Source organism: Pieris napi, chromosome 2 (genome assembly GCF_905475465.1).
Source record: "Pieris napi chromosome 2, ilPieNapi1.2, whole genome shotgun sequence".
Taxonomy (NCBI): Eukaryota; Metazoa; Arthropoda; class Insecta; order Lepidoptera; family Pieridae; genus Pieris; species Pieris napi.
This window is the reverse complement of record NC_062235.1, coordinates 8,026,726-8,053,518: the sequence shown is the minus strand read 5'-3', so window position 1 is coordinate 8,053,518 and position 26,793 is coordinate 8,026,726. Positions and strand designations below refer to the sequence as shown.

The 26,793-nt window shown below is 32.4% G+C and overlaps 7 protein-coding genes across 10 annotated transcripts; 3 read left to right on the top strand and 4 right to left on the bottom strand.

Annotated features, from left to right (window-relative positions):
* Nucleotides 1–201: 201 nt before the first annotated feature.
* Nucleotides 202–1,702, top strand: LOC125062612 (protein windbeutel). The gene is made up of 2 exons (XM_047668650.1): nucleotides 202–909; nucleotides 1,176–1,702. Exons 1-2 carry the CDS (start codon nucleotides 352–354, stop codon nucleotides 1,377–1,379), a joined length of 762 nt encoding a protein of 253 aa, XP_047524606.1. The 5' UTR covers nucleotides 202–351; the 3' UTR covers nucleotides 1,380–1,702.
* A 507-nt stretch (nucleotides 1,703–2,209) lies between these two features.
* Nucleotides 2,210–3,399, bottom strand: LOC125062619 (ran-specific GTPase-activating protein-like). Of its 2 annotated transcripts, none has more exons than XM_047668668.1 (4): nucleotides 3,236–3,399; nucleotides 2,983–3,171; nucleotides 2,630–2,864; nucleotides 2,210–2,520 (listed from the first exon to the last, which is right to left on the bottom strand). In XM_047668668.1, exons 1-4 carry the CDS (start codon nucleotides 3,245–3,247, stop codon nucleotides 2,276–2,278), a joined length of 681 nt encoding a protein of 226 aa, XP_047524624.1. In that variant the 5' UTR covers nucleotides 3,248–3,399; the 3' UTR covers nucleotides 2,210–2,275. The 2 variants fall into 2 exon arrangements, with proteins under 2 accessions (XP_047524624.1, XP_047524617.1); XM_047668661.1 differs by having other exon boundaries at nucleotides 2,983–3,191; nucleotides 3,236–3,389.
* A 198-nt stretch (nucleotides 3,400–3,597) lies between these two features.
* Nucleotides 3,598–14,968, top strand: LOC125062587 (leucine-zipper-like transcriptional regulator 1). Of its 2 annotated transcripts, none has more exons than XM_047668600.1 (17): nucleotides 3,598–3,897; nucleotides 4,135–4,291; nucleotides 4,436–4,607; nucleotides 4,686–4,822; nucleotides 5,969–6,083; nucleotides 6,594–6,757; nucleotides 7,788–7,958; nucleotides 8,209–8,350; nucleotides 9,017–9,184; nucleotides 9,874–10,066; nucleotides 11,273–11,468; nucleotides 11,875–12,032; nucleotides 12,238–12,416; nucleotides 12,930–13,056; nucleotides 13,378–13,535; nucleotides 13,866–14,044; nucleotides 14,538–14,968. In XM_047668600.1, exons 2-17 carry the CDS (start codon nucleotides 4,149–4,151, stop codon nucleotides 14,542–14,544), a joined length of 2,409 nt encoding a protein of 802 aa, XP_047524556.1. In that variant the 5' UTR covers nucleotides 3,598–3,897; nucleotides 4,135–4,148; the 3' UTR covers nucleotides 14,545–14,968. The 2 variants fall into 2 exon arrangements, with proteins under 2 accessions (XP_047524556.1, XP_047524565.1); XM_047668609.1 differs by having other exon boundaries at nucleotides 3,600–3,897; nucleotides 9,017–9,180; nucleotides 9,891–10,066.
* A 544-nt stretch (nucleotides 14,969–15,512) lies between these two features.
* LOC125062645 (cytochrome b-c1 complex subunit 9) lies at nucleotides 15,513–17,277 on the bottom strand. Its single transcript, XM_047668692.1, has 3 exons — nucleotides 17,167–17,277; nucleotides 16,104–16,315; nucleotides 15,513–15,620 (listed from the first exon to the last, which is right to left on the bottom strand). The coding sequence occupies exons 2-3, from the start codon at nucleotides 16,242–16,244 to the stop codon at nucleotides 15,582–15,584; spliced, it is 180 nt and encodes a 59-aa protein (XP_047524648.1). The 5' UTR covers nucleotides 16,245–16,315; nucleotides 17,167–17,277; the 3' UTR covers nucleotides 15,513–15,581.
* A 2,225-nt stretch (nucleotides 17,278–19,502) lies between these two features.
* On the bottom strand, nucleotides 19,503–22,620 carry LOC125062636 (ras-related protein Rab-35). The gene is made up of 4 exons (XM_047668679.1): nucleotides 22,373–22,620; nucleotides 21,986–22,285; nucleotides 21,584–21,732; nucleotides 19,503–20,989 (listed from the first exon to the last, which is right to left on the bottom strand). The coding sequence occupies exons 1-4, from the start codon at nucleotides 22,422–22,424 to the stop codon at nucleotides 20,882–20,884; spliced, it is 609 nt and encodes a 202-aa protein (XP_047524635.1). The 5' UTR covers nucleotides 22,425–22,620; the 3' UTR covers nucleotides 19,503–20,881.
* Nucleotides 22,621–23,664: 1,044 nt separating this feature from the next.
* Nucleotides 23,665–24,601, top strand: LOC125059968 (actin-related protein 2/3 complex subunit 4). The gene is made up of 2 exons (XM_047664694.1): nucleotides 23,665–24,316; nucleotides 24,357–24,601. The coding sequence occupies exon 1, from the start codon at nucleotides 23,764–23,766 to the stop codon at nucleotides 24,268–24,270; it is 507 nt and encodes a 168-aa protein (XP_047520650.1). The 5' UTR covers nucleotides 23,665–23,763; the 3' UTR covers nucleotides 24,271–24,316; nucleotides 24,357–24,601.
* A 60-nt stretch (nucleotides 24,602–24,661) lies between these two features.
* LOC125059954 (ubiquitin recognition factor in ER-associated degradation protein 1) lies at nucleotides 24,662–26,638 on the bottom strand. 2 transcript variants are annotated; one of them, XM_047664673.1, is made up of 7 exons: nucleotides 26,505–26,638; nucleotides 26,315–26,435; nucleotides 26,069–26,223; nucleotides 25,845–25,974; nucleotides 25,424–25,566; nucleotides 25,048–25,266; nucleotides 24,662–24,925 (listed from the first exon to the last, which is right to left on the bottom strand). In XM_047664673.1, exons 1-7 carry the CDS (start codon nucleotides 26,505–26,507, stop codon nucleotides 24,764–24,766), a joined length of 933 nt encoding a protein of 310 aa, XP_047520629.1. In that variant the 5' UTR covers nucleotides 26,508–26,638; the 3' UTR covers nucleotides 24,662–24,763. The 2 variants fall into 2 exon arrangements, with proteins under 2 accessions (XP_047520629.1, XP_047520638.1); XM_047664682.1 differs by having other exon boundaries at nucleotides 26,315–26,429; nucleotides 26,505–26,602.
* Between the last annotated feature and the right edge of the window lie 155 nt (nucleotides 26,639–26,793).

Below are 26,793 nucleotides of genomic sequence, written 5' to 3'. Positions count from 1 at the left end.
TGATTTCATTCTGATAACAAATTTAACATGTATGGACCCAAAATTTAAATATAACTATGTTTCTATATTAATAAGGATCATTAAATGAACAAAACATTAAATTCTGGAATATTAAAATCAATATGTCCAATGGAATTGCCCTATGGTCGTTTCTAGCAAACCACGTGAGAGCAGTTAAAAACTGTCAAACGTCATATTTGTCAATAGTATTGAATATATTTTAAAAGCTAGCCGCTGGCGGTCGATTTCATTAGTTGATTGTTTGGCTTTATATAAATACACCGGTCAGTTTGAAAATATTAACAATTAGCATTAACCAAAGAATTTTCTGCCCGGACTTACTAGTCAAACATGAGTTTCAACAGAAATATTTTGTTAGTGCTATCAATATTTATTACAATTCCAGCTGTTTACAAAGTGTCTGCATCTAGCGGTTCCATCGAATTGGACGAAATTTCATTTGATAAAATAATAAATACATTCTCCGCATCCCTTGTAAAATTTGATGTGGCATTTCCTTATGGCGATAAACACGATGCTTTTGTTGCGATAGCTAAAGAAGCGAAGGACGTTAAGGAACTCGTCATTGCTGAAGTCGGTGTTAAAGATTATGGCGAAAAAGAAAATTCACAACTTGCGAATAAGTACGGGGCAACAAAGGAAACTTTTCCAGTTGTCAAACTGTTTCTTAAAGGTCAAAATGAACCTATTACTTTTGATGATTCTCAAGGATTCACCACTGATCAATTAAGGCGATTTGTTCGACAAAACACCGGCATCTACCTAAGCCTCCCTGGATGTGTGCGCGAACTTGACATGCTTGCTATTGAATTCATGAAGGCAAAAAAGGACAAGAGAAATGATGTTTTAAAGAAAATTGAAGATGCTCTCAAAGTGCTGGACTCTGAGGTAATTTTTTTTAATGCTATTTTTATATTTATTATATAAATTACTCATTTTATTAATGATAATATTTACTACTACAATTTAAGAATATACATAGATACTCTAGAAGAAATTAATACTAATTAGGTATCAAATATTTTATTAAAAATGACCTCCAAATTGTCCTTAACCAAATTGTTTAATATTATATTGTTTTAGTGTCATAGTTTTGTATTATATGGAATTTTTGTATAAACATACTTTCATGTAATTAACACTTTCATTTACAGAGTAAAAATACTGGAAAAATATACAAAACTATAATGGACAAGGTTCTTAGCAAAGGTGATGATTTTGTTAAAACTGAAAATGATCGGGTAAAGAAAGTTATGAGTGGCAAGTTATCTGATGAGAAGAAACTGGATATGGCACAAAGACTGAACATTCTACAATCATTCCAACTTCATGAAATTCAATATAAGGATGAACTGTAGGCCTTTATTATTAAGTTGACTTCTTTTAATTCCTACAGTAAATTTCTAGGACTGGCACTGTTTCTTATCACTTCCTTAAATTGGAAATTGTTTGGACATTTCTGGCATGTGCTATATTCCTTATTTTCTGACTAGTGGTAAAAGATAATTATTTTAATTATACTGATAATTATAGATTTGCAAGTCTTGTGTTCACAAATTGTGTGTATTTGCACTATCATGTTCCCATTTGACTAATGATATAATAGTATGTTATATATGTTAAAAAATTAAATATATGCAGAATAAAGATGGGAAAAAAAGAATTATGTTGTTTTACGTAATTTAATTGTATTATTTTTACAAATAATTTTAATATTATATTTCATGGGCCTTATTATAAAATAACAGGAAAGTCCTGATGACATCTTATAATTTTTGGATTGTGAAAAAAATAATAACCAAGCCATGAATAGTACATGAAAACTGTAAATAATATCAGCTTGTATTAAATTGCTTACAAAATTTCGATGGCATGTAGGTTACAACAATAGTCTTAATAAGAATAGTCCTAGTGAATATAAAAATATTAAACTAACTTTAATGCTACTTCAAAATGCATAATACCTAACAATAAAAAACATGTTTTATGACTGAAAAATATAGCACTAAATATAATGGAAATTCGAAGTAAACAAGATATTGTAGTCTGAAATTATTTAAATTGGCAGTGTCCAACAGTCTCATATGCTGTAGAAGGTGCAAAAATAAAGCGCAATATAAAAAAATACTACTAACAACTGCATTATGCATTTTTTATGCAATATCAGTCTACTTATCATTTTTTTAAATTTATATTTTGACTGTCCATGCTACAGCAATAAGATCTCTTAGACCACATTCTAAATTCTTATGTTTCAGTCAGATTTTTCACTATCCACTTTCAGTTCTTTTAATTTTAAAACCACACCATCACTTTCTAGAGTGTCTTTCTTTGAATCCTCATCTGCTTTATCGGTAGTCTTCGGTTCTGGAGTATCGGTGTCTTCACTTCTAGTGATACTACTCTCATCATCTGATGATAGATCTTGGGTATACAGGAAACATTTTGTTCTTACAATTTCTTGGGCTTCGGCAAACTTTGCTTTCCATAGTTCAGCATCTATTCATTACAAATATTTCATCTATAAGTGTTTATATATAAAATAGATACAAAATGGTACTATAATCATAATAACAATTACAATATTTTATTATTTACAAAAACTTACTCTGCACAGTGCCAAACTTTATAGCAAGCAATTCCTGTTTCATAGTTTCATCAGCAAAGTCAGCAAAAACTGACCAATTAAAAGCCTTGTCAGAACCACAGTGCACATTCATTCTTATATCAGGAGTTATAAAATGATTTGCACAAACTTTTAGTGTCTTGTCTCGTCGCATTACAACTCTTACAGTATTGTTTAACTTGTGGCGAAGTAATTTTATGTCACCCGTACCGCGTTCCTACAAGTAATATTATATATATCACATTCACATCACTAAGTAGATAAATTAAAATATTTTGAGATAGACTTTTTGTTTCAATTAATTAGGAAACTTATAGAAAGAATGCTATATTAACCTTCCATTCGTGGTCGGCGGTGTCATATCTGTAGAGCCTGGCGCGGATTTTTGCTAGCTCTTCTTCATCTTCTTCGTTAGTCTGAATATCCACTAGAGGCAACGATAGAACTGGTTCAAAGTGAGGGTCGTGTTCTGGAGACTCTGCATCACCCTCGCTCTCACTATTGCGCCTCACACTTTCCTCAGTCTGCAAACAAAACATTAGAACTAACCCAAGTTGAAACATATAATTAATAATGATAACAACTTACCGGTAAAGACATTGTATTTATGGAAATAAAATAGCCCGCTAAATAATTAAAAATATAGTAACTAGACGACTCACAATTACTATTGTTGGAAAATGCAAATTATAAGAAACAAACTGAGACAAACGTCCGTTGTCTAACTTTTAATATGCGTTGGCACAGATAATATTTTGTGTGAGTTAAAGATATAATTTACTCTTGTATTAAGGATAACCTGTGGCATTCCCAATGTTTGCCGTTACATTAAATAGTAACAAAAAAATTATATATTTATTTATTATTGCTCCCAATAATGCTACTTACTCCCTTCATAAAATACTATTTTTATATTATTTACTTTAGTTGTGTTAAACTTATGTGAATCTTAATGACAGCATCATCCAAGTCAATGACAATACTCTAATGTTTATAATCATTAGTAAATGTAAAAAACCATCAGGCTTCAATTAAGTTCAATTAAATGAATAACTGGTAACAAATAACATTGAAAAGTAATAATTCCCGAATCAAATATTTGATTCCAAAATCTCGATTATCCTTAACAGCTTGTCAAGGGAGCGACTAAATCCAGGAATATTCTCTGAAAAAGAGAATTATATTTTTCTTAAAAAGGTTCATACATTCTATCATCCTGTCTTCCCAACATTCCTCCTTCAAAGCCTCAGGTATGTTAGAAAATTAATATTACAGTATGTGATATCCTAAATAAATATGTTCATTCGCGCTGACCTATTTTGCATCTACTATAAACATTTGAATTCGCCTAGCACCGACCTATTTTCCAGTTTATTTTCGTTCTTAATACAGTAATTTTATTGCTCTGGGTGCGATATTCAGATAATTCACAATATTTATTTCAACAGTTGTATAATTATATGTATTTTCTTTATGTATATTTACAGATAAGTCTGCCAGGATGCACAATATAGCCAAAATGATAACAGAACAACTTCGCAACCCTAATGAGCTAGATATAAGTTTGAGAATGGAGTTTGGTCCTTTTGAAACTATACACAAATGGAAAAGAATGTCTGAATGCTATGAATTTGTTGGAGCTAGGTAAAAGGCAACTTACCATTATATATGATATATATTAGTTTTGAAATGTATGTATTTCTTGTGAAAAATTGTGTACAGATTGAAAATATTTTTTTTTAAATAAATAATTTCTATACAGATGTAATATACAGACAATTCTTTTAGACGAAGTAAGCATACAGCAGTTGCATATAAAGATGCAATATATGTATTTGGAGGTGATAATGGAAAGTCTATGCTTAATGATCTAATTAGGTTTGACATAAGGGAGAAATCTTGGACTAAAACTGGATGTATGGGCACTCCACCGGCACCAAGATATCATCATTCTGCAGTGGTAATTACTTTCTCCAAAGCAGTGATCAAAGGTAAAAAATCAAATACAATTTATTCTTAAGAATCTTTGTCATTACAGGTACATAGATCATCCATGTTTGTTTTTGGAGGCTACACTGGAGATATCCTAGCAAACTCCAATCTCACAAACAAAAATGATCTATTTGAATATAAATTCCCAAATGCACAATGGGTGCAATGGAAATTTACTGGACAGTAAGTAAACATGAAAAACCCAATATAAATGAGGACACAAAAATATACAAAAGCTATATTTATTGAAGTAAATCCAAAAATTAAACTCATTCTAATTTGAGTTAAAAAGTATAGCTATTTGTTTAATTATTTTTGTATAGTTATTATGTTTAATAACTTTGGAGCAATCAATACTATAAAACTGAAAAGTAACCCACAAACTACCAACTATCTTATTTAATGATGAAGAGTGGTGACTACCTACATATTCTATAATAAAATCACAAATACAAACAACAGTTTAATAAAGCAATGTATGTATATCAAATGTCCATACTATGTAAAACAATATGAAGTAAGATATTCTATGCAATTTCAACTAACCAACAATTCTATAACTATAAGTTTTATTTTAAAACTGTAATAATTTTCTTTCTTTACATCAGATTTCCATGCAATAAATCCTAAATGTTGTTCTGAGCCAAGATGAATATTGTATTTCTTGGTTTTTATGTTTATAACATCTTGAAATGTTAATAATAGAAAAAATTGTTCAATAGTCTAAATATGAATACTAAATACCTGAGCTAGGCTTAATCTATTGGAGACAATTGCAATGGAAAAGTATACAGTAGTTTTGGACATAGTATGCACATATGGACAAAGAGACAGAAAATAAATACAATACAATACTTTTTGTGTTATTCTCTCGTCGTCTCTTTACTGTTCGTCCTCATTCGTTTTTGACATTTTAAGCTATTGCATAGCTTCTATCGCGGGCCTCGAGCGTGGAGACCGAATGCAGAAATTCCGTAACGAAAAAAACCTTACGCGTTAGAGCGGGACAGAAAGAATTGCGTATTCACATCTCTCTGACGTGATCGGTGTTAGAGTGAGACAGACTATATAGGCGAGTTAGTCTGAGTCTGGTAGAGTGATGATTGAATTAATTTATCAAAGAAAGAACTTGAATTAATATCAAAGAAAAAAAAATACTGCATAAATAAATAATAATTATGCAATAGCTTTACCGCGGCAGTCCCCGAGTGCCACACGTTTTTTTTTAAATATTTCATCTCATTTACTATTGTTTCAAAATCTTATACATTTTGAAATTCAAGATAGAAAATAGCAAACATAAAATAATTATCAAATCCCTTTTCTCAGAGAACCAGTACCGCGCTCAGCCCATGGTGCAGCTGTATATGACGATAAACTCTGGATATTTGCGGGATATGATGGCAACGCTCGCCTTAACGATATGTGGACTTGCAATTTAGTGGTAAATAGTAATAATTAACTCAGATTTATAAATAATAATATATATATAAATAACGCGGCACGTTGTTTTTCCGCTATGGACTCCTAAACTACTTAACAGATTTCAATCAAATTTCCACACCGTGTGCAGTTTGATCTAACTTAAGAGATATCTTAATTTATACCCGCAATATTATTTTATTGCAAATTATTTGACAACAATTCTAACAGATGGCGCTGTGTTGAAAGTACCAATGTTTCACATAAGCTACAATTTAACACCACATAACCACACATTGGCATAACCACCAAAAAAGCATGGCAGTCGCCATGACTGGTGTTCTCCTACCGTTTCCCTTGAATAGTTTACTACTACGTAATATAACAAAATACTGAGTTTGCTGGTAAAAAAAACTTTATTTGGTCTACTATTCTGGTGCTTATTCAGACAACGGGTTGAGTCTGATGAGTTTAAAAACAACTGTTACAGTTGAAGGTAGTGAAGGTAAAATAATTATTGAACTAATTTCAGGGGGAAAACCATCAATGGGAAAAAATCGAGCAAAAAGGAGAATGTCCGCCGACTTGTTGTAATTTCCCTGTAGCGGTCGCTCGTAACAAAATGTTTGTATTCAGTGGGCAGAGTGGAGCCAAGATAACAAATGCCCTTTTCCAATTTGACTTTGAAACACATACGTAAGTATTTAATTGTCCTTTAACCGCCCATTGATCGTTTTGACCATGACATGGTCTGTCTTATCTGTATGAACAATTATCTAAGGCGTTATGAATACAGTAAGACTTAGTGTAGCTTTATTAATTAAAATCTATGATAAGTCTCAGAATCAAGACATGACTAAATCCAAAAAGTTTTTAACATACGGAATTAATACTTAGCTTTCAACTTCGACTCTAAATATTAAACAAAATTTCCTCTATAATCTCATCACCAACGCACTGTCACAGTGTTTTCTTGTATTCTCAATTTTAATATCAAAATAATTTTTACGGCTTTCTTTACCGAGGGGAATGCACTTCTGCACAGAGTGCGGCACTCGCTATAATAGCTATATCCACTAAACCCTTCATACCCATCACGCCACTATTGGGGAAACTTGGGGTCTCTTGGACCCCGTGACTGGCATCCCTCTCATTAAATTGTAAACATCTACAGCAGGGTTGCAATGTCTTGCACCCAACTAGCAGATTTGTTTCCCGCTTGTGCGCGCCGATAGCACATACTGCTATGGTTGCATGAGCAAGATGCCCTTGTGTGCCCGAATTCCATACATTTTGTAGCAGCACAGGAGCGCGCTTTTAAAAGCACAACCTGCACGAAACTCCATCCAATTATGTATTCTCCTTCCACAATTAAGTTTCCTATTGCAACCGAGAACACTTCTTGTTCTGTATCCCCTTTCAATACTGCCATTGGTATAGTAGCTATGTTTTACTGCGAATCAGTAAGTCTTTGGTTTCGAAAGTTAGGAAGTCGGCTGTGTTTGAAAACCCCCGGATAAGCATGTAATGCTGTCGGTCTTGCACCTGCTTTCGTGATTGTATGGTCGTGTCAGATATCCGTTCCATTGTATTTGAGTTATGTAATAGTGATTTGTAAATATTTGTGGACGGTAAAATCTTTCGCGTACATGTAAAGTCTCTACAGACATAAGCCGTCGTGACGGAGCCGACATTGTTTACCATTTACCATAAAGATTTTGTTCAGATGGAGCCGTGTGTGCACCGAACATCTCCTACGTAGTGCGGGACCTGCGCCGGCGCGTCGCTACGGACATGTGATGGTACACCACGCAAGACACCTTTACGTGTTCGGTGGTGCCGCTGATAGTACCCTGCCATCAGATTTGCATTGCTATGATTTGGATACTCAGATGTGGTAAATTTTGAATAATACTTGGAAAGCTTTAAATTATTCCTTATATGAAATCTCTAAATTAACTTATGTACGAATCTTAAATATAAGCATGACTCGACATTTTTGTATATTTACATCTCGCATACTCGTTCTCGTGTTAATCGATATGTCTGTAATACTCAGGAATAATTCCACTTGTTATTGAATTTTTGTTTGGGTTCAGAAGTTCCTGAGCATATTTATACATATGTATCAATTTATGTATGTCTAGGTCAGTTTTACAAGTGGCGACAGACTCACAAGTACCGTCTGGTCGTCTATTCCACGCAGGCGCGGTTGTAGGCGACGCGATGTACGTCTTTGGTGGCACTGTGGACAATAACGTGCGGAGTGGCGACCTCTATCGCTTCCAGGTAAATCGTTTTCAAGTGATACAATAAGAAGGATATTAACGATTAAGTTATTTAATAGATTACCGCTTAGTTGCGTGCTATGTACAAGAATTCCGCAGTATAGGTCGGTTATCGAAAGCTGGCGGGTTCACAGTACTCACACTAATGCAATTTCACATACAGTATGTTTCAAAATATGATTTTTTTGCCATGCTATACATTTTAGTCCACTCATACACGACGGACAGTCTATTCATGATGTATTTATGATTGTATTTCAGTTTGACATCACGTCTCGCGCTTATTCACAGACACTACACAAGCACAAAGTGTAAATGTGTTGAAGCCGCCAGCTTTAGTTAACATACCTATAATAGATTACACTTTTATAACTCTGAAAGGCGAAATTACTTTTGCATATTTAAAAAAAAATACTGTTTTATATAAAACCCAAAATCAGGAAGTTGGCTTAACCATGTCGTCCGTCCGTCCCATCGGAATATAATATAGTCATGGAATACACTCTTGGTCGGTCTCAAGAAGAGAGCTGCCATGACATAGTCGGAATGGCTCGGGTCTCACTCTCCCCTGACGGGAACGCGACCCTTGCGGCCTCGAGAACATACTTTTTATTCAAATTTAGATTACTGTTATGTTGTATTTATTTTATAAGAAAAAATATTTCAGTTATCAAACTACCCTCGATGCACCTTACACGATGATTTCGGCCGTATTCTTAAGTCGCAGCAGTTTTGTGACGTCACTCTGCTAGTAGGCGCTGAAGAGACACCCGTGTTCGCGCATCAGGCGATGCTAGCTGCGCGCTCGCAATATCTACGCACTAAGATTAAGTTGGTAATTTTTTATGCTTTTTTACTAACGATTTGAAATTTTAACAATTTTTTATTTGTTTTTTCGAATTAACATTCATATATGTTTATTAGTATAAGCGTATTTATTTGATTCAGTATTCAACTAAAATAATCTTAACATACGAAGTATAGTACGATGTTTTGCAACAATAATGTGTTCCCACGGTCAATCCACATTAATTGGTCGTTGCGAATAGTTATATATATAATAGGCTAGGCTATATAGCCTTTCTCTATGAATATACGGTTCTGTGGCCGATAGTACATAACAATAAATAGTTAGTACATACCTCGATATATTCTTGAGTCTAAACTCGAACTTAACAGAAAGAGGCATAATTATCAGTCGTAATAAGGAAACAATTAGTAAAAGAACAATGAGAGAGGATAACAAATACTTTAAATAAAATCACCAATAGGCTACCATACACAGTAAACAGTATATGATTGAGAGCGTAATTAAATAACTCACATTGGAAAAAATCTAAATATTCCAAATGTTCGGCCGTGTAAAAAAATATGGATCCTCAACAAAATTTATTAAAAAATAAAATATTTTTTGGCTCTTTTGAAATTTTTGGTAACAAAGTCAAATAAATATGTATATAATTACCCTGCAGGCTCAAAAGCTAAAGTTATGCACTTACTAATATTTTACTTAAATTATTTTAGTATGCACTAATTGCCAGGGAATCTCGTGAAGAACTTTTAAGACGTATAGAAGCAGGTGAAGAGGAACCAACCGAGCAGTTCTCATACAAGTCACAACCCCAGCTCGTGGTCCGACTGCCAGAAGCAACACCTGAAGCGTTCCGAATGATCCTCAACTATATTTATACGGACAAGATTGATCCTACTGAGAAAGGTAAATACGGGCTATTTTTAACTCACCTACTCATCTTTTTTGTGTGTTTATTAAAATGGTTATTAATTTAAAAAACAATTACTATAAATTGCCTTATTACAACTTGAAAAACTGTAAAAAATTACATATTTAAGTTTTTATAGTTGGTTAAAAACCATAATAGATAACAAATACTGTGACTGATAAGAACCAGGTGTTTGACCATGACTTGACTCGTCATCCACATTTTCTTTGTCGGAGTATAGAAGAGGACCTTTGGACGTTCTCAGTTCACCAAAATCATTAAACAAAGTACAGTCTACTACTTATATTTAGTCCTAAAAACCAATAGTCGTAACAGCCGATGACGTTGATATTAAGTACCGAATGCAATAGAATTCAGCCGGGACCTTTGATTTTATACAATATAACGGGTATGTTATTCTAAATGGAGCGTTCAAGTATTACGTAACGCAATTTCTGGCGATTATTGACACCCCCCCCCCATGTAACTCGCCGTAACGTTTTTCAGTACCCAAGTACAGTACTGTACCCAAGTGTAGTAAAACGTTTCGTGACCACCTAGTTACTTTAGTTACTATTATGTGGGTGTAAACAATAACGCGTAATTCAATCCGCGCCTCGCATCGTAACGTTTTACAAAAGGACCCCCACCCCCTCCCAAAATTCGTTACGTAATACTTGAACACTCCCAAACGATGTCGTCGTAAACGGTTTTGACTGTATTTGCATTTTATATCTAAGCATTTCTGCTTCTACTTGTGCTAGTCGACTGTCGTTGATGAGCGTTTTTACATTCCAAAAAGCAATTCGTGTCCGTGATTTAATGCCAAAGGTTGTCGGTAAATGACCGGTCCAGTTTTTCACTGTTACGGTTTCTTGAACCGATAACGATTCAACACGTGTTTAGTATAGTAAAATGAATTATGTGGGTATTTTGTTGAACATTTGACTAATTTAGAGGAAAAGTGTTAATATAACGATCACACGTTTCCAACGTTACGTCGTCGAAAATTGAGAATGAATACGTGCTAAAGCTTAGGTTTCCTAGAAAAGCGGTGCCGTTAACTAGCGGCCGTTAATAACGGCCGTCTTTACGGTGGCCAAGCTGTGGTTTCCTAGCTTAACACAGATTCAGTTTTTATAAATACGGTACGGGGGGTACGAATATCTTTTAATTTTTTGAAACAATTTTTTTTCATATAGACGAAGACCCCGCTTCGCCAGCAACAATGCTACTAGTTATGGAAGTGCTTAGACTTGCGTTGCGTCTCAAAATCCCACGTCTACGAGGCCTCTGCGCAAGATACCTCCGAGCTAATCTGTGCTATGGCAACGTGCTTCAAGCGCTACATGCAGCGCATCAAGCGAATCTAGCCTGTATTAAGGAGTACTGCTTGAGGTGAGTATAATATTACTATTTATTTAAAGCGGCTATTGTAGAGGTCAGCTGAATATTTTATGTATCAACCAGTTCACCCGTAAAGTATCCATACTCGGCGAATTACTACCGCATTGGCACGATGGATCGTGTGACGTCATTTGACGCATAATTTCAGAGTCAATACTGATTTTCTTTCATTTTTTATTGCAATAAAATAATAACTTGGTACTGATCATGATGTATATTCTAAATATATGTACCATTACATTACACTATAATAATGTAAAATTTTACAATATGAAACCATGAATCTTTGTATCAAAGGTGTAATTAAGAGTCCAGGCGCAACGCAGGTGTGAATTACGATATAAGGGTTTATTTGGTTGAAAAACACTCACCACCTCTTTTTTGTCATGATAATTAGGTTCGTTGTAAAAGATTACAATTTCACACCGATCGTGATGTCTGCGGAGTTTGAGCAGATGGAACAGCAATTAATGGTGGAGGTGATTAGGCGAAGGCAGCAGCCACCGCCCAAGCAGCCCGCCGCTGCTCAACATGACGCCGAGGAAGAGATTATTGGTAAGAGTTATATCCATTTATTTATTTACTATTTAAAAAACTTTATTATAATCCGTGTTAGTACTGTACCTAAAAACGCCCGGCAGCGAAAAATCGTCCATAGTCTGTACCAATGGTAATGACATTCAATACATCGTACCATAGTTATCATTAAATCTTCTTTTTATTAGAATATGTGTTACAACAAACACTTTTTGTGTAACAGGTACAAATCTAGAACAAGACATGTGCGTGTTCGTGACTTCTGGCGGTGCGGAACTCGCCGACGTACGTCTACGAGTGGGCTTTGCATCGAGGCCCGCCCATCGCTCCATACTTGCGGCCAGAGCTGCGTATTTTGAAGCTATGTTCAGATCTTTCTCGCCGCAGGATAATATCGTCAATGTAAGTTCGCAAATACAATGTATTAAAATGTTTTAAAATAATTATATGGTAAACTTTTTTCTAACGTGTAGGTGAAAAGAACAGCTACGTAGCTGTACAATAGCGCATACAATTGTTTGTTTAGAATTATATTTTATTTATTTTATTACTTTAAAAATTTATTATGTACTAAAAAAAAAAACCCTACATAGTGCGACGGTCTGCCTTCTGTATTTCTGTATATATTCGTCAATTTAATAATTATGACAAATTCATCAAGTTACGTCTGTAGATTTAATTGTTTTTATTATTACAAGACAAGAAGGCCTTGTTCTAGAGTGTACGTCGTCGGTTTGAGAGTCTTAAGACATACGGTAACTTTACAAAGACCAACTTCACCGTACAAGCAAGTGGTAAAATCTGTTTTTTTATCAGCCTTGATTCGAAGCTCAATTTTGGGAGTCCGTCCGCCTAAACCACTAAGCTAATACTGTAGTGTACATATTTCTATAGTTAACAAGTATATTATTGTAGATCCAAATCTGCGATACAATTCCTTCGGAAGAAGCATTTGATTCTCTTCTACGGTACATGTACTATGGTGACACAAACATGCCTACTGAAGACTCGCTATATCTCTTCCAAGCTCCGATTTACTATGGTAATATTTCCTTAATTTTTTAAATATTAATAATTGGGGCCTGTTGTTGAATTTACTATATAAAGTAATAAAGTAAAGAGTTGACAGCGACAAAGCTAGCTTGTGTAATGAGGGTAGATGGACAATAGTCACAAATGTAGTCAATTTCACGCTTTATTTTGTAAACTTGTAAAGTAGCGAATAATTTTTTTTTTCCTTAAGCCATCATATAGACTATTGTCAAAAATTTTCTATTAATATATAATTATTCAATGAAATTTTTGATGACATGATCTTAATCTATTTTCCAAATTATATTTAAATTTTTTTTTTCAATAAAAGGTTTTACAAACAATCGGCTACAAGTGTTCTGCAAACACAATCTCCAAAGCAACGTATCTCCAGATAATGTTGTAGCCATACTCCAGGCTGCTGATCGAATGCGAGCAGCTGACATCAAGGAGTATGCCCTGAAGATGATCGTGCATCACTTTGAACTGGTATTTTATTATTAATAGAAATAAGCCACGAAAACCGTACTATTCTTAAATGTATCTTTTACTCCAATTTTAGTCCAATTCTCCTCTGCCAAAGCCTTGTATATCTTCTAAGTACTTGTCCAAGATCGAGGAATATATACCACAACTCAAAGTTTTCTAAACCGATTTTGAACTTTAACTGTACTCTAAGTTGGAATATACGGGTTGGAACACACAACTACATGGATACGCAAATATTATTTAATCTGATATGAACTAATAACCTGCCCTTTTGGGGTTGGTTAAATATATTTATGTCATATCACTAAATTATTTAAACATCTATCGCAGGTCGCCCACCAAGACTCAATAAGGACTCTAGCCCAGCCGTTACTAGTTGATATAATTTGTGCCCTCGCGGAAGAACCCCGCCATGACACACCCCTGCCTTTGCACCCAAGATCTCTGCCATCATCTTCATCTGGTGACACATTGGCTGACGAGGACTATATCAGATATCGGACAAACAGGTTCATTACCAATATTATAATTGAGCAATTATTTGTAAAGTGAGAGTAGTAAATCTTTCAATTGGAAAGATAGTTCTTCTAGAATAACACCCGAGACCTGATATGTGGTAACCAAGCTCCTAAGGACATCTCTATACAAAAGTCACCGTGTTTTTAGTCGAACTCTGATACTGAATTCATTTATATTTTTAATGTATGAGACCGGTCGTAAACTATATTTAGGTAGAGATAACGCAGGTGAAGCCGCAACAAGTGAATATTTAAAAATCATTTGTTGGGACCAATTTAAATTTTAATAAAATGTAATTTTGATTAAAATTTCCTTCGTATTTAAATGGAAATATGGCGCGCACTATTCATCGCCGTAGTCGCTGCATAAACTGCCTTAAAAACCGCTCGGTTGTGAAACGACGTCGAGGTGTTACGGATTAAATTTCGAAATCTGCATTGACGTCCGTCATTATTTTTCTAAGACTGTTCTTTAACATTCCAGGTCTTAACAGATAAAGGAGAATCATAAGCTTGAAATAAAAGGATCTATAAACATGGCTTTAAGTTGTAAGATGCAAAACAAATGGTCCTTAGTGCGAATGGAGATTTTTAATGATACTTATGAACATCTATTATTTAAATATTTATTGAAAATATTGAAAGCACTTTTGTCATACTTTTGTAGTTGTATGAGTTGTTGTTTTAATTTTTGTTAATAGATGGAGGCATAAGTTACTCTTAAAAATTGTTTTCAAATAAAACAATGTTTAGTTTGAATTTCTAAAAAAATCTCAGATTCAATATGTAACAAATAATTGTTTATAATTAAGTTAAGGTAACAGCAATTCAGATCCACTGTAATTAAAGCCGCAGACTAGTCATTCATAAAGTAATTTAAATGTTTTTGGACTGAAAATGTATTTCAAAATTTAGATATATTATACATATTATTATATTATATATATTATAATATTATATATATTTATTGAACACTTGGAGATTATTAGTCAAATAAATATTATTAAGACAAGAATAAGAGATGTTATAAATATAAAAAATATTCATTTATTGATAAAATCGAATGATTATATCAAAATAGATAAAATACTAGTCTGGTTTAGAGTCACAGTGATCATAGGCACTGTCAGGTCAGTCTAGCTTGTCAGTGTGAAAGGTTACCCATTTTTGATTCCGTGCTCATTACCACCAAGTACACACACACAAAAATGCAGAGTGCTTTAATAATTGTTGCTTTGTACTATGCTGATAGTGTTTGTGCAGCTCCTCTAGTCACTAGGACATGTACTGTATGCAGAGGCATAAGGGTGGTTGACAGCACTGACACTTACGCAGATTATATGTATATTAGAATAATGCAATTATGAAGGTTATCAGGGACAAATAGTGAACATCTGTACCATGTGACTCTGAAACCAGTCTTGGATCTAGTCATAAGCTTCTTTAAATAAAAAAAATATTTCGAAATAAGATTCCTTTATTCAAATATCTAATAAATTATTACATGACTGTATTGCGTTTATTTTAATTATTCCTCATATTTGTGCTTGATGTCTTTCCATAATTTCTGAAAAAATAAACATCTATTTAATGGGATGTAGTTAACCTTAATACAGACTAGAATTGGATTATGGGCTATACATTTTTATTTAAGTAACTAGTAGTAAAGCAATCTATATATGGTTACTATCCTAGTAATCTCTAGGAAAGAAGTTAATTATGCCTTAATAAGAAACATTGCAGTAGTGGTTTTGGCACTCTGATTAAGCCAGGGTTCATTGATAATTACTTGGCAGATCATTAGCCTGCCTGCAATTCAAAACAATTACTACTTCAAAGGATTCAAACCCAGATTCATGAACAAAGAAGTTATCTCAAGTAAATGTATGGAAATAAAGAAAATTCTATAAGGAAATATGTTGGCTGACAATCTTCCTAAAACCAGTGATGCTTTTAACGTTTTAGAAGATAATCTAAACTCTAAAGCCTACTTAGAACAAATAGATACATTATCAGAACTATTGTTTAAATTACATAACAATTGACTTACTCCCTTATTGATGCTTTCAAATATAGAAACTGAGGCGATTTCAAAAGTCCTTTCAAAGAAGAACGTACCACCCATTACTACTAAAGCAAATGTTGAAGTTCTCTTAAAAACTGCACGGTTAATAGTCGCCCACATAGACATTTTGGCTTTTTCTGTTTTCTTTGAACCCCGCAAAGCAGAATCTTGTGTTAAATCTAAATGTGATTTTCCGACAGTGTGACCAGATTTTAATTGACGAATCTACTGCTTGGGGAGGTTAAAAACTACTGAATTCTACCGAAAGGAACGAGAAATTCTATTATATTTTTTTGCTGTTGTGTTACAACGTAAAACATGAATGTTTTCTTGATAAAACGATAGAATAGTAAAAATAAGAATTTAATTTAAAAGAAACCAAGTTTTTTTTAAATTAAATTCTTAATAAAAATATAATTAAACAAAAATGTATAAAATGATACTTAAAGTATAGATTTTTCGTCTTTATGTTGGGTAAAATTGTCATAAAGCATTTTTGAGTCCATTAACTTGAACATACTTCTGTCAGATCTATTGACTGAAGCGGAGTAGTTTTTATATAATTTATCTTCATAAAGCAGCTCAAAATGGAACTCATCATGTTTTGTATGTCTGTTTCAATTTTATGTATAAGGGCCTGATCACTTTAAATAAAAAACTGAAAAATAACGTAAAATTTTGTAGATTTACATAACCAACTTTGAATAAGGGATCTTCCTCCTATTCATTGCGATATCCTTGTGTATATTTATGTTTCATTTTAAACTCGATTATATAAATTCTCAATAAAGGAATTCCCACATCACACTCTATGCTCACGGCACGAATGTTAACGAAAAAAATAAACATTCAATAGTTATAATCCAATCGATGAAAGAGGAATACCTCGCTTTTATTCGATATGCCAAAAAATGTACTAGAACAACTGAAAAGCGTGAATTCTACTAAAATATACCAAATAATTTTTACATACTAAATTCTGTTTACAATACCTCAAAATCTACCAAAAAAGTAGAAATCTACTAAATCTGGTCACACTGTTTTCCGAGTTTTTGACATCTAACGCCAAAGGGCACTGACTAGTGACTACAAAAATTAAAATAAATGTCATTGTCATCAACTCATTATTTTTTGCTACAGATTTAAAATCTCTTTGTGAATGTGACAGAATTGTAATCTTCCAGTCTGTGTTCAGAAATATACTGTAAATATAATAAAGGATTAGATTTGCGTGTCTGTTCATTTGAAAATTTTCAATTCCAAGTATAAAACTTACATAATGTGGGGTGCAACTTCAGTGTGTTATACATCTGTCCTTATTAATAGGGGGCTTTGTCGTTATGAAATAATCTATGGACTTGCTAGACTCTGATTTTTAATTCCGTAGAATTCTGACAGCCATCATTTTTTTGACATTTCAGAGGTTACAAACCTTTTTGGCCGGGCACATTTTTCAATTTCAATACGTATTACGAGTCAACATCTGACTCTATACAAACATTTTGTTTGTTAGTGAATGTATCCATTTTATTAAGTGCGGTGCTCAACATTAAAAGTGGTTTTACGGCGACTGATAATTACGTCTCTTGTCATCACAAACAGTAAAAAACGCACAAGTATAGATAACATTTTTTTTTAAAGGTTTACTAAACCTGGAATTAGTAGGCAGTGATGCCAGCTAAAGGATAAAATAAAGTAATTAAAGTTAATTCGTGATATTTTTTTTTATTATAAATGTTTTCTAGATTCCCCGACTATGAAGTCGTCGTCGGTATTAAATAGCTTACGTAAATGTTATTGGTAACCCATATGATTAAACACTACTACCTATTTCTTTTAACAACTTTTTGTATGACCTTAACAGCAAATCCCAAAAGATGCCTCTTAACCTAATGTTTAATTAACATTATTTTCTTTAAATTCGTCTGTTACTTTTATGCCCATAGCTTGCTCAGTGTTATACCTGTCCATACATTGGACAGTCGGTCAGAACATGTAATACCGTCTCTTCAGCTGTATCGTTACATGGACAGACAGCACTCTGTCTTCTAGATGCACAGCTTCCACTGCCAGTTGGTCTGCTCTTTCATTCCCCTCCACTCACGTATGCGCTTTAAGTCAAAAAAACAATTTTTTGTTGATGAAACGCGCTTTATTTATGTTCTTACGGATTTCAACTACAAGGGGATTGAAAGAGCGACCACCCGCAACACTTTCGAGTGCACATCAGGAGTTACTATATAGGTACGACTGCTGCCGCGTATAGAATTATGGGCTCGATGAGTGCTGTATAGATAATATGAATTACATCTCGATGTAATTCCAGCCAATTCTCGCTATTTGTTGCTTTCCTGCATATATTGGAGATATGTTTATTAAAGGTCAATTTAGCATCGAGAGTCAAACCAAGTATTTTTATTTCATCAGAAAGCTTCACGGATACTCCGCCCATATTCAAATGTGGTTTGTCAAATTTTATCATAGCTTGTGTTTTTTGTGGAGCAAATCTGAGTTTATTTTTGGTACCCCAATCTATTACATACGCAAGAGCAGCATTTGCATGTCGTTCTATTTCAAATGCTGATTCTCCGACAAACACTATGATCACGTCGTCTGCAAAGGCTTGACAATAGTACCCCTTTTTTTCCATTTCTTGCAGCAATGGATCCAAAAGTAGGTTCCAGAGTATAGGGCCACCTATAGATCCCTGAACGCATTCTTTCGATGTATTTCTATTTACCTCTTCTCCAGCATATTTAAGTTGAACCTTTCGTTCTTTAGCCAATAAGGTCGTAGAGGGAGTCTTCTGTGCTCTTTTGTGGCATAAAACGGTGGCGGTGGCTTAGTTTAGGTATCACGTGCCATTTTAAATTTATACACAAGCAAGTAAATAATTATTAGGATTTACCTTTTTTTAGGTAAAACATAAGCAATACGTAGCATTTTATTTTATTGCCATAAAATAGGTCAAATTTGTCCCTCTTTTGGTGGAGAACTTTTTAGTAGCACAATTTATGAAATGTCAGAATTCTACGGAATTAAAAATCAGAGTATAGTACACATTTTACATAAAAAAGTAGGGTTCATTAATAATTAATTCATAGTTAAAAATCCCGCGCTTAGCCACTGGCTGATATTGCTCCAATTATTTTTTATGTTTATATTTTTAATTTATATTCATTTTTGAGTTGGTTTAGGATAATATAATATTTAATTTTTTTGTTTAAGTCTTGGTAGAGAAATTATATCATGTCAAATTATATTTATAATAACTGGTAAATGTTGAGGTAATACTAGGCCATATGAATTTTTGCCAAGGGAAAATTAGTATTAAAAATATAACACAATAAATTATATGGTAGAAGAGAATAAAAACACATAAGATTATTATGGGCAAAATATATCATCTATTTACACTTTATGATGCTGGTATCAACAATAATTCTTATAAATATGAGTACCATTATAAAATTAAAATAAGTGCTATTCAAAATGTTTAGACCGGTCCCATTGTTTCCGTTTTGTAAATATATTTGTAATAAAAACAAGCACATACAAAAGAGTATTTAATTAAATAATAAAATGCATTTACATATATGCCAAACATTAGCCCACAGTACATTTGTACAGAATGAAAAAGGCAAATAATAAAGACATAAAACCAGTAAAATAGTTCAAGATTTTGGCAAATGATAACCTAAATAATTGGTACAATGAGTTACATTTTTACACCTAAATTAAAATTTTAAACTAAGCAGTAATTCATTCCAAATGATAATACAACAAATATACTAAAATAATAATGATGGAAATTGTTTGACAGTCCATGTAATCATTAAATTCTATACTTTGCCAATTGTAAATAAAAAAATATAAATATGATCTCATACTATTACACTGGATTCAGAGTATGAACTTGTGATTTTGTTAGAGATTACTATGTTAGGTCCCTGGTAAAACGGGTGTTCAAAACAAAACTTACATTACTTGTTTTAATATAATACTTTAACAGAACCTTTTTTTAAATACTACTATTGGTCTAATTCTCTCTATGTGATGACGCTAATAGCCTGAATACAAATTGGAATAATATTAAAGTAATTTTAAAATTAATTAATGGTAAGTATACATTTATACAATTTTCACATGACACTCCATCATACAATTTTGAAAATGGGAATACATTCATATACTAACTAAACCTTCCTTATCTTAATGTAATATTTGGAGTCAAAGATTCCATGACATGCCCTAATCCATGAGTGTGCAACCCAGCACTACAATTATTGTGTAAGAGATACAGGATAATAAAGCATGTTTGGCTGGAATAACTTCATTCAGAGATCGACACAATATAAAAGGAATAATACACTTATGCCCCCTACAAAACATGTTTAAAAATTATATCAAATTTTTGGAGTAACCTGGAACATTTTTGTGGCTGTTTTGGAAAAATAACCTATCTCTAGATATGTTCTTTATGTACTTACTAGATTATAATCAAAAGTTGTATAAAACCATAGACCATTTCCAATAAAAGATTGAAATGATTTTTTAGACTAAACAATTCTATTGTCTTATAACAAGAATATGTTAGCATTAATACAATACTGTATAGGTGTAGGGGGTATCATTGAAAATAAAACCTTTAAGGCGTCATTTGTATTAAAACTACATGGCCAAGGTACCTGTCTTGGTAGGGTTGTGCAACATCTCATTTTGAGCATAATATAGCGACATCCCTGGCTAAATGTCAACTTCTGTTACTGACAACATTTCTTTCTACCTTTGTTATGGTTCTTTCTAATATTTACTACATCATTTGGTGATACATTTTGCCTCTCTTTCATTTCCAATTTTGATCTGAGAACCTGAAATTATTTATATATTGATAGGACATTTAAAAAAAAATGGCTATCCCATTTTAAAATAAACACTTTCACACATAATATCAATGTTGAATCCTACATGGTAGTTGTGTCTATTCACCTAAAAGCCAATATTTATCACCATCATTTAAAGATATTAAGTTAAACTGAAAAATAATCACAAAGAGCGGACTGACTAAAAAGTCAAGTTAGCTCTTAATATAAATTATACATTTCTTTAATCATATTAACAGGTTTTTATTTTCTAATTCATTGAACCCTTATGACACAAATCAGTCGGACAATAATTAATATATGCAAATAATTACTATCAGTAATTAGGTTAAAATATACTAAGGGTAAATAGAGTATAATGTCTTTAAATACCACAAGCATACATCATGTTTAAATATCATTAGCATAGAGCATTGTTGCTTGTACAGAACAAGACATATTAAATATTATATTTGCAACTTAACAGTGCTATGGAATAGTTAATTTGGCACAATAGAACCAGAATAGTATTTTCATACTATTCAGTTTTCTGATTGTTCTGCAGTATATTAGTTTAAGAAGTGTACAATAAATAAAACATACCATTTTTGTGATTGTCAAAAACATTTCTTCCACATTTATATTTTCCTTTGCACTAGTCTCAAATAAAGGTATATTCATTTGATTTGCAAACCTTTGAGCATCTTCTGTAACTACAACTTTCCTTGACGGACAATCATTCTTGTTGCCAACTGTAAAAACATTATATATGTGTTAATTATATAATAACACAAATTTAATTATTTATACATACAATATTATTTGGACACCAGCAATGCTACAAAGCTTACAAGTTAATAGCCCTTCTAGGTTTTTAGAAATAAATAGATGCTTGTTAAGTAGATCACTAATTGAATAATGCTTCACATACCATTTAAATAAATTTAGAAATAAATATTATCACATATATTGAGAGATGTAGAAACTAAATGAATAAATTCTTACCAAGAACTTTATTAACAACATCGCAATTTTGTTCGATCTCATGAAGCCATCTCTTTACATTTGCAAAGGACTCTCCATTAGTAACATCATAAACGACAATGACACCATGAGTCCCTCTGTAGTATGTGCTTGTTATCGTCCTGAATCGTTCTTGGCCGGCTGTATCCCAAATTTGTAATTTCACACGTTCACCATTAATTTCTAAAGTTCTTATTTTAAAGTCAACACCGATAGTTGTAATGTAACTGCCAGAGAACGTATTGTCAGCGAATCGCAGGAGGAGGCAGCTCTTACCCACACCTAAAATAAAGGACAATAATTATTCCAGTTACTTCCTCGGAAAGTATTTACAAACTCGTATCACTGGCATAGGCCTCGCCCACTCACCACTGTCACCGATAATGAGCAATTTGAAGAGATGATCAAACTCGCGAGCCATGTTAAAACTGTAGCGTAGCAACTTTTTATTCGGTCATGTGTTTTTTGATAACTTTAATAAAAGATTAATATCTGTTCTTTGTGATATATTATTAAAACGCATGCCGTAAATCGTTACGTTTGCATTACTTTACAAATTGTCCGCCATTATACTTTACGAGAGGTGAGAACTGAGGAATAGTCAGATTTTAACTGACAACTCTTTGACACTTCACAGTTCACACTTCTCTTAACAGCATAGAAAACTTTACTTAACGTCTGTCACACTGATACGAACCACAGACTTCTAGATTATTAATTATATAATATATCATTGTAAAATATAATATTGCTAGATATTTCACTATTGTTTCTTTGTATTGTTCATTTTGTTGTTGTTGCTGTTATTGTTGTGCTGTCTCTTTGAATCGAATTCAAATAGGCCGCGCATAATTTATGAGAACTATGCGCATTGATACTGCGCATGCGCAATAACATTTAATTAAGATTTATAAAAAAAAGTTAATTATTATTAAATTACAGGATAATGAAAGCCGAACAGTTGTTTATTTTGAACGAACAGTTATTGAATAGTTCTAAACTATTAGAAAAAAAAAATCAAAATATCTATAGTTCGTGCCAATTTTTTTATAATTAAAAAAATAAATAAGAACGAACAATTTTTTTTTTGATAGAACAATGAAGAACAGTTAACGAACAGTTGATAGAGCCAAAAAAAAGTGCAAAAAATTAATTTCCCCCCGCCAACTTAAGGTTCCCTACAATTACGTATATTTTTTGTGATTTGTGAAAGCAAGATGCAGATTGCAGTTGTTGATTTCATTTATAGACACAGAGTAGTGATGGCTCATATCAAAAATGATTATTTTAATCAATTGATGATTCGAACCAACACGAAAAGATAAATAATAATAATGTTAAATATATTTTCGAATACTTAAATATTTATTATTATTAAATAGAGACGAGAGTTAAGTTATAAAACATCCATGATACTGTCAAAGTTATTTTTAGGGAATTTAGACTAGTAAGAGTCAGCTCTAAATGGTAACAAAACTCAATGTTGAAAATTAATAAACAAAAAAATACGAAATAAAACTTGTTAGAAAATTCGTTTGTCTTTTTTAACCAATTTGTAAATAAATTTTATCAAGCGAACCTCTTGTTCGAACTGAGGTTTGAATGTCATTATTCGAATCAAACGTCATCCTTCATTCAAGTCCCATCTCTATCATAAAGTCAATAAAGTACTGACTAGTGACTACTGAACTGAATCGTGAATACTGATAATTTCATTTAAAGTAGGTGTGGTGTCCTCAAAGATATTACTTGTATAAACAATGTCGGCCACATTAAAACCGTATTTAACGGCAGTTCGACACACGCTTACATCGGCTATGTGTTTGGATCATTTTTCATCACAAGTCGTAGAAAGGTACAATAAACCCGAAGTTGAAGTGGGGACAAGCAAAGAATTGTTACTGAACCCAGTGATTATTTCTCGAAATGCCAATGAAAAAGTGCTTATTGAGTCATCAATAAATTCTATTAGAATCAGTATAATGATCAAGCAAGCAGATGAAATAGAAAAGATACTATGTAAAAAGTTTATGCGTTTTATGATGATGAGAGCGGAAAACTTTATCGTATTAAGGCGGAAACCGGTGGACGGATACCATATCAGCTTCCTTATAACAAATTTCCACACTGAACAAATGTATAAACATAAATTGGTCGACTTTGTAATATATTTTATGGAAGAAATTGATAAAGAGATAAGTGAAATGAAACTTGCTGTAAATGCCCGCGCCCGAATCTGTTCTGAAGAATTTTTGAAGAGATTCTAATTTAAGTTCCAAATATTCATATAAAGACTGGAGGTTATAATACTGCCTATCTTTGAATTAATTTTTTTGGTGGCAATAAGACTATTCTAATAGAATGTAGGTTAAAATTAAAATATATACTTGTTTATTTCAATGGTTTAACTGGGTAAGTTACTGTTAATTTTATGTATAGCCAAACTTAAAGACAAAAATGCACATATAAAAAAGAGGTGAAAACCAATTTGTCTTCAAACTTATTTTGCAGTATTATAACCATGTTTCATAATGCATTTCTAATTTAAAAAATTAAGCAATACTGTAATATTTAAATAACAATAAAACTTGTCTTATACTTTTGTCTTATTACTTTTTACTTATTTATTTTATCTATAATAATTAAACAAAACATAAATTGACTTGTAAAATTTTACTCATTTAAAAAGTTTTGTCATGCAGACAATTATTTATGACTAAAAGAAACCATTTGAACATAGATATTCTTGTTGAGAGAAATTCAATTTTTAGATTTAGCTGTTCTTAATGTAAAGCCTTCTCCTTTAAATGCTTGGAATGGTTCTGCAGGTGCTTCTTCCTTTGAATTTGAAGGTCGAGAATTTCGTATGAATTTTAAAGTTCCAATCACATAGTCATAATCTGGTATACCACGTACAAATGGCTGTAACATTTGAAATTATGAACAAAAATTTTACTAGTTGAATAAAATAATGGAAAGCTATCTTCAAGAAACTTCAAAGAAATGTCACAAATTATTCGGTGATATATTGATAAATTAATTACCATCTGTCTTGAACCTGATGCCTGAGGCTCTGAATCACTCTCACTTGTTAACTTTTTTTTCTTGCCATCTAATCTATTGCCTTCACCCTTAAAAGCTATAAAGCCACTTGGTTCTGGCATCATAACTTGACTATCTTCCTCCATTTCTGTGTCAGCATTACCATCATTTCGTGAAATATGTTCCTCTTCCTTATAGCCAACTGGAGGTGCGAATTCAACCTGAAAGTTTGAAAAGATTTAAAAAAATGTATATGGTGTTTAATATATACAAAAATGTAAATTACGTCATTAACATAATTAGTAAAATATCCTTCTTAATTTATAAGAAACATTTACATAATGTAAAATATTATATCATCTAAATATGTAAACTTACATTCATATCACACTCAATAATTATAACAGCACTACCAGGCTTAGTTTCCAAGACACAGAGCTCATAAACCTTTGAATTGTATTTGATTGCAATCACATCACCTGTTGTCAGACATGAGAAGTTCCTCAAGCAGTTTTCAAGCACTGAAAAAATAACAATAATATAATAATTTGTATCTATTGTTTAATTAAAATAATATTCATGATTTACAAATGAAGTCTTAACAACCGCACATAACATTATCTTAATATTTGAAACAATTTATAGTTTGTAATAATATAATATAGTTGGTGTATATACCATTTATAGTATTCAATTCTATAAATTCACATTTTTAATATTAAAATAAGCATCTCTAATATTGTCTTAAAAGTCAAATTCAATAATTTACAATGGCAAAATTCATGCTATAATAATATACCTGCTTTTGGATTTGATATATCAAGGAAATCTTCAGACAAGGGTTGAAATTTTGAAAATGTAGCCACAGGTAGAGATACACTTTCTATTTGTAATAATGAACCTTCTTCTAGTACTAAATTTGTCATCATCTGCACAATCAAACATATATTATATGTAGTGGAAAGTCTATACCAATAAACAGGTCAGATTTTTTATATTTAATCTTATTAAAATTCATCATACCCAGTGAGGTAGATAGGCTCTCCCTTCATCTGCAACAAACTCTAAAACACCACAATGTGTGATCCTTTTCGTTTTTTTATTTGTCAACTTAAAAATCATTGGGTACTCAATATTAAGACGAGTTAGTTGTTCTAATGCTGATGGAGGCATTATAACTAAAAAAAAATCAATCAATATAAGAAAAGTTACATTGTTGCATCAGTTTTCGATTGTTGCCAAAAACGCTAAAAGTTAATAATTACTAACTTTTTCCGCCCCTTTCAACATCTTGTCTCTCATTTCCTGGTAACATGGAGACGGAATAACATCGGTAGGTCATATTAAAAGATCTTCCTATTTCGTGAAACATATTGAATCCAAACTGAAACTGAATATTATGAAAGAGATGAATACATTGAAGTAACGAGTTCAGCCAAATACTTTATGTAGAATTTACCATTTTTTTGTTTATTTTTAGAAAGGGAACAATGAAATCTCAAAACTGTAAATAAACGCAACTCATGCAAACTGCAAAGTGAAAACACAATTTGCAAAGTCAAAACAGCTGATGGCAATTTGTAAATATTTGACAAATGACTAGCGAAAATATAGACTATAGAGTATAATATAATAGTAGAGTAAAAACAAAATAATGCCTGAATCAGATAATAATATGAGGTTTGGAAGGAACGTTTATAATTAAAGATGCTAGCAGATAGATTGAAGTACAATAGAAAATACTCACT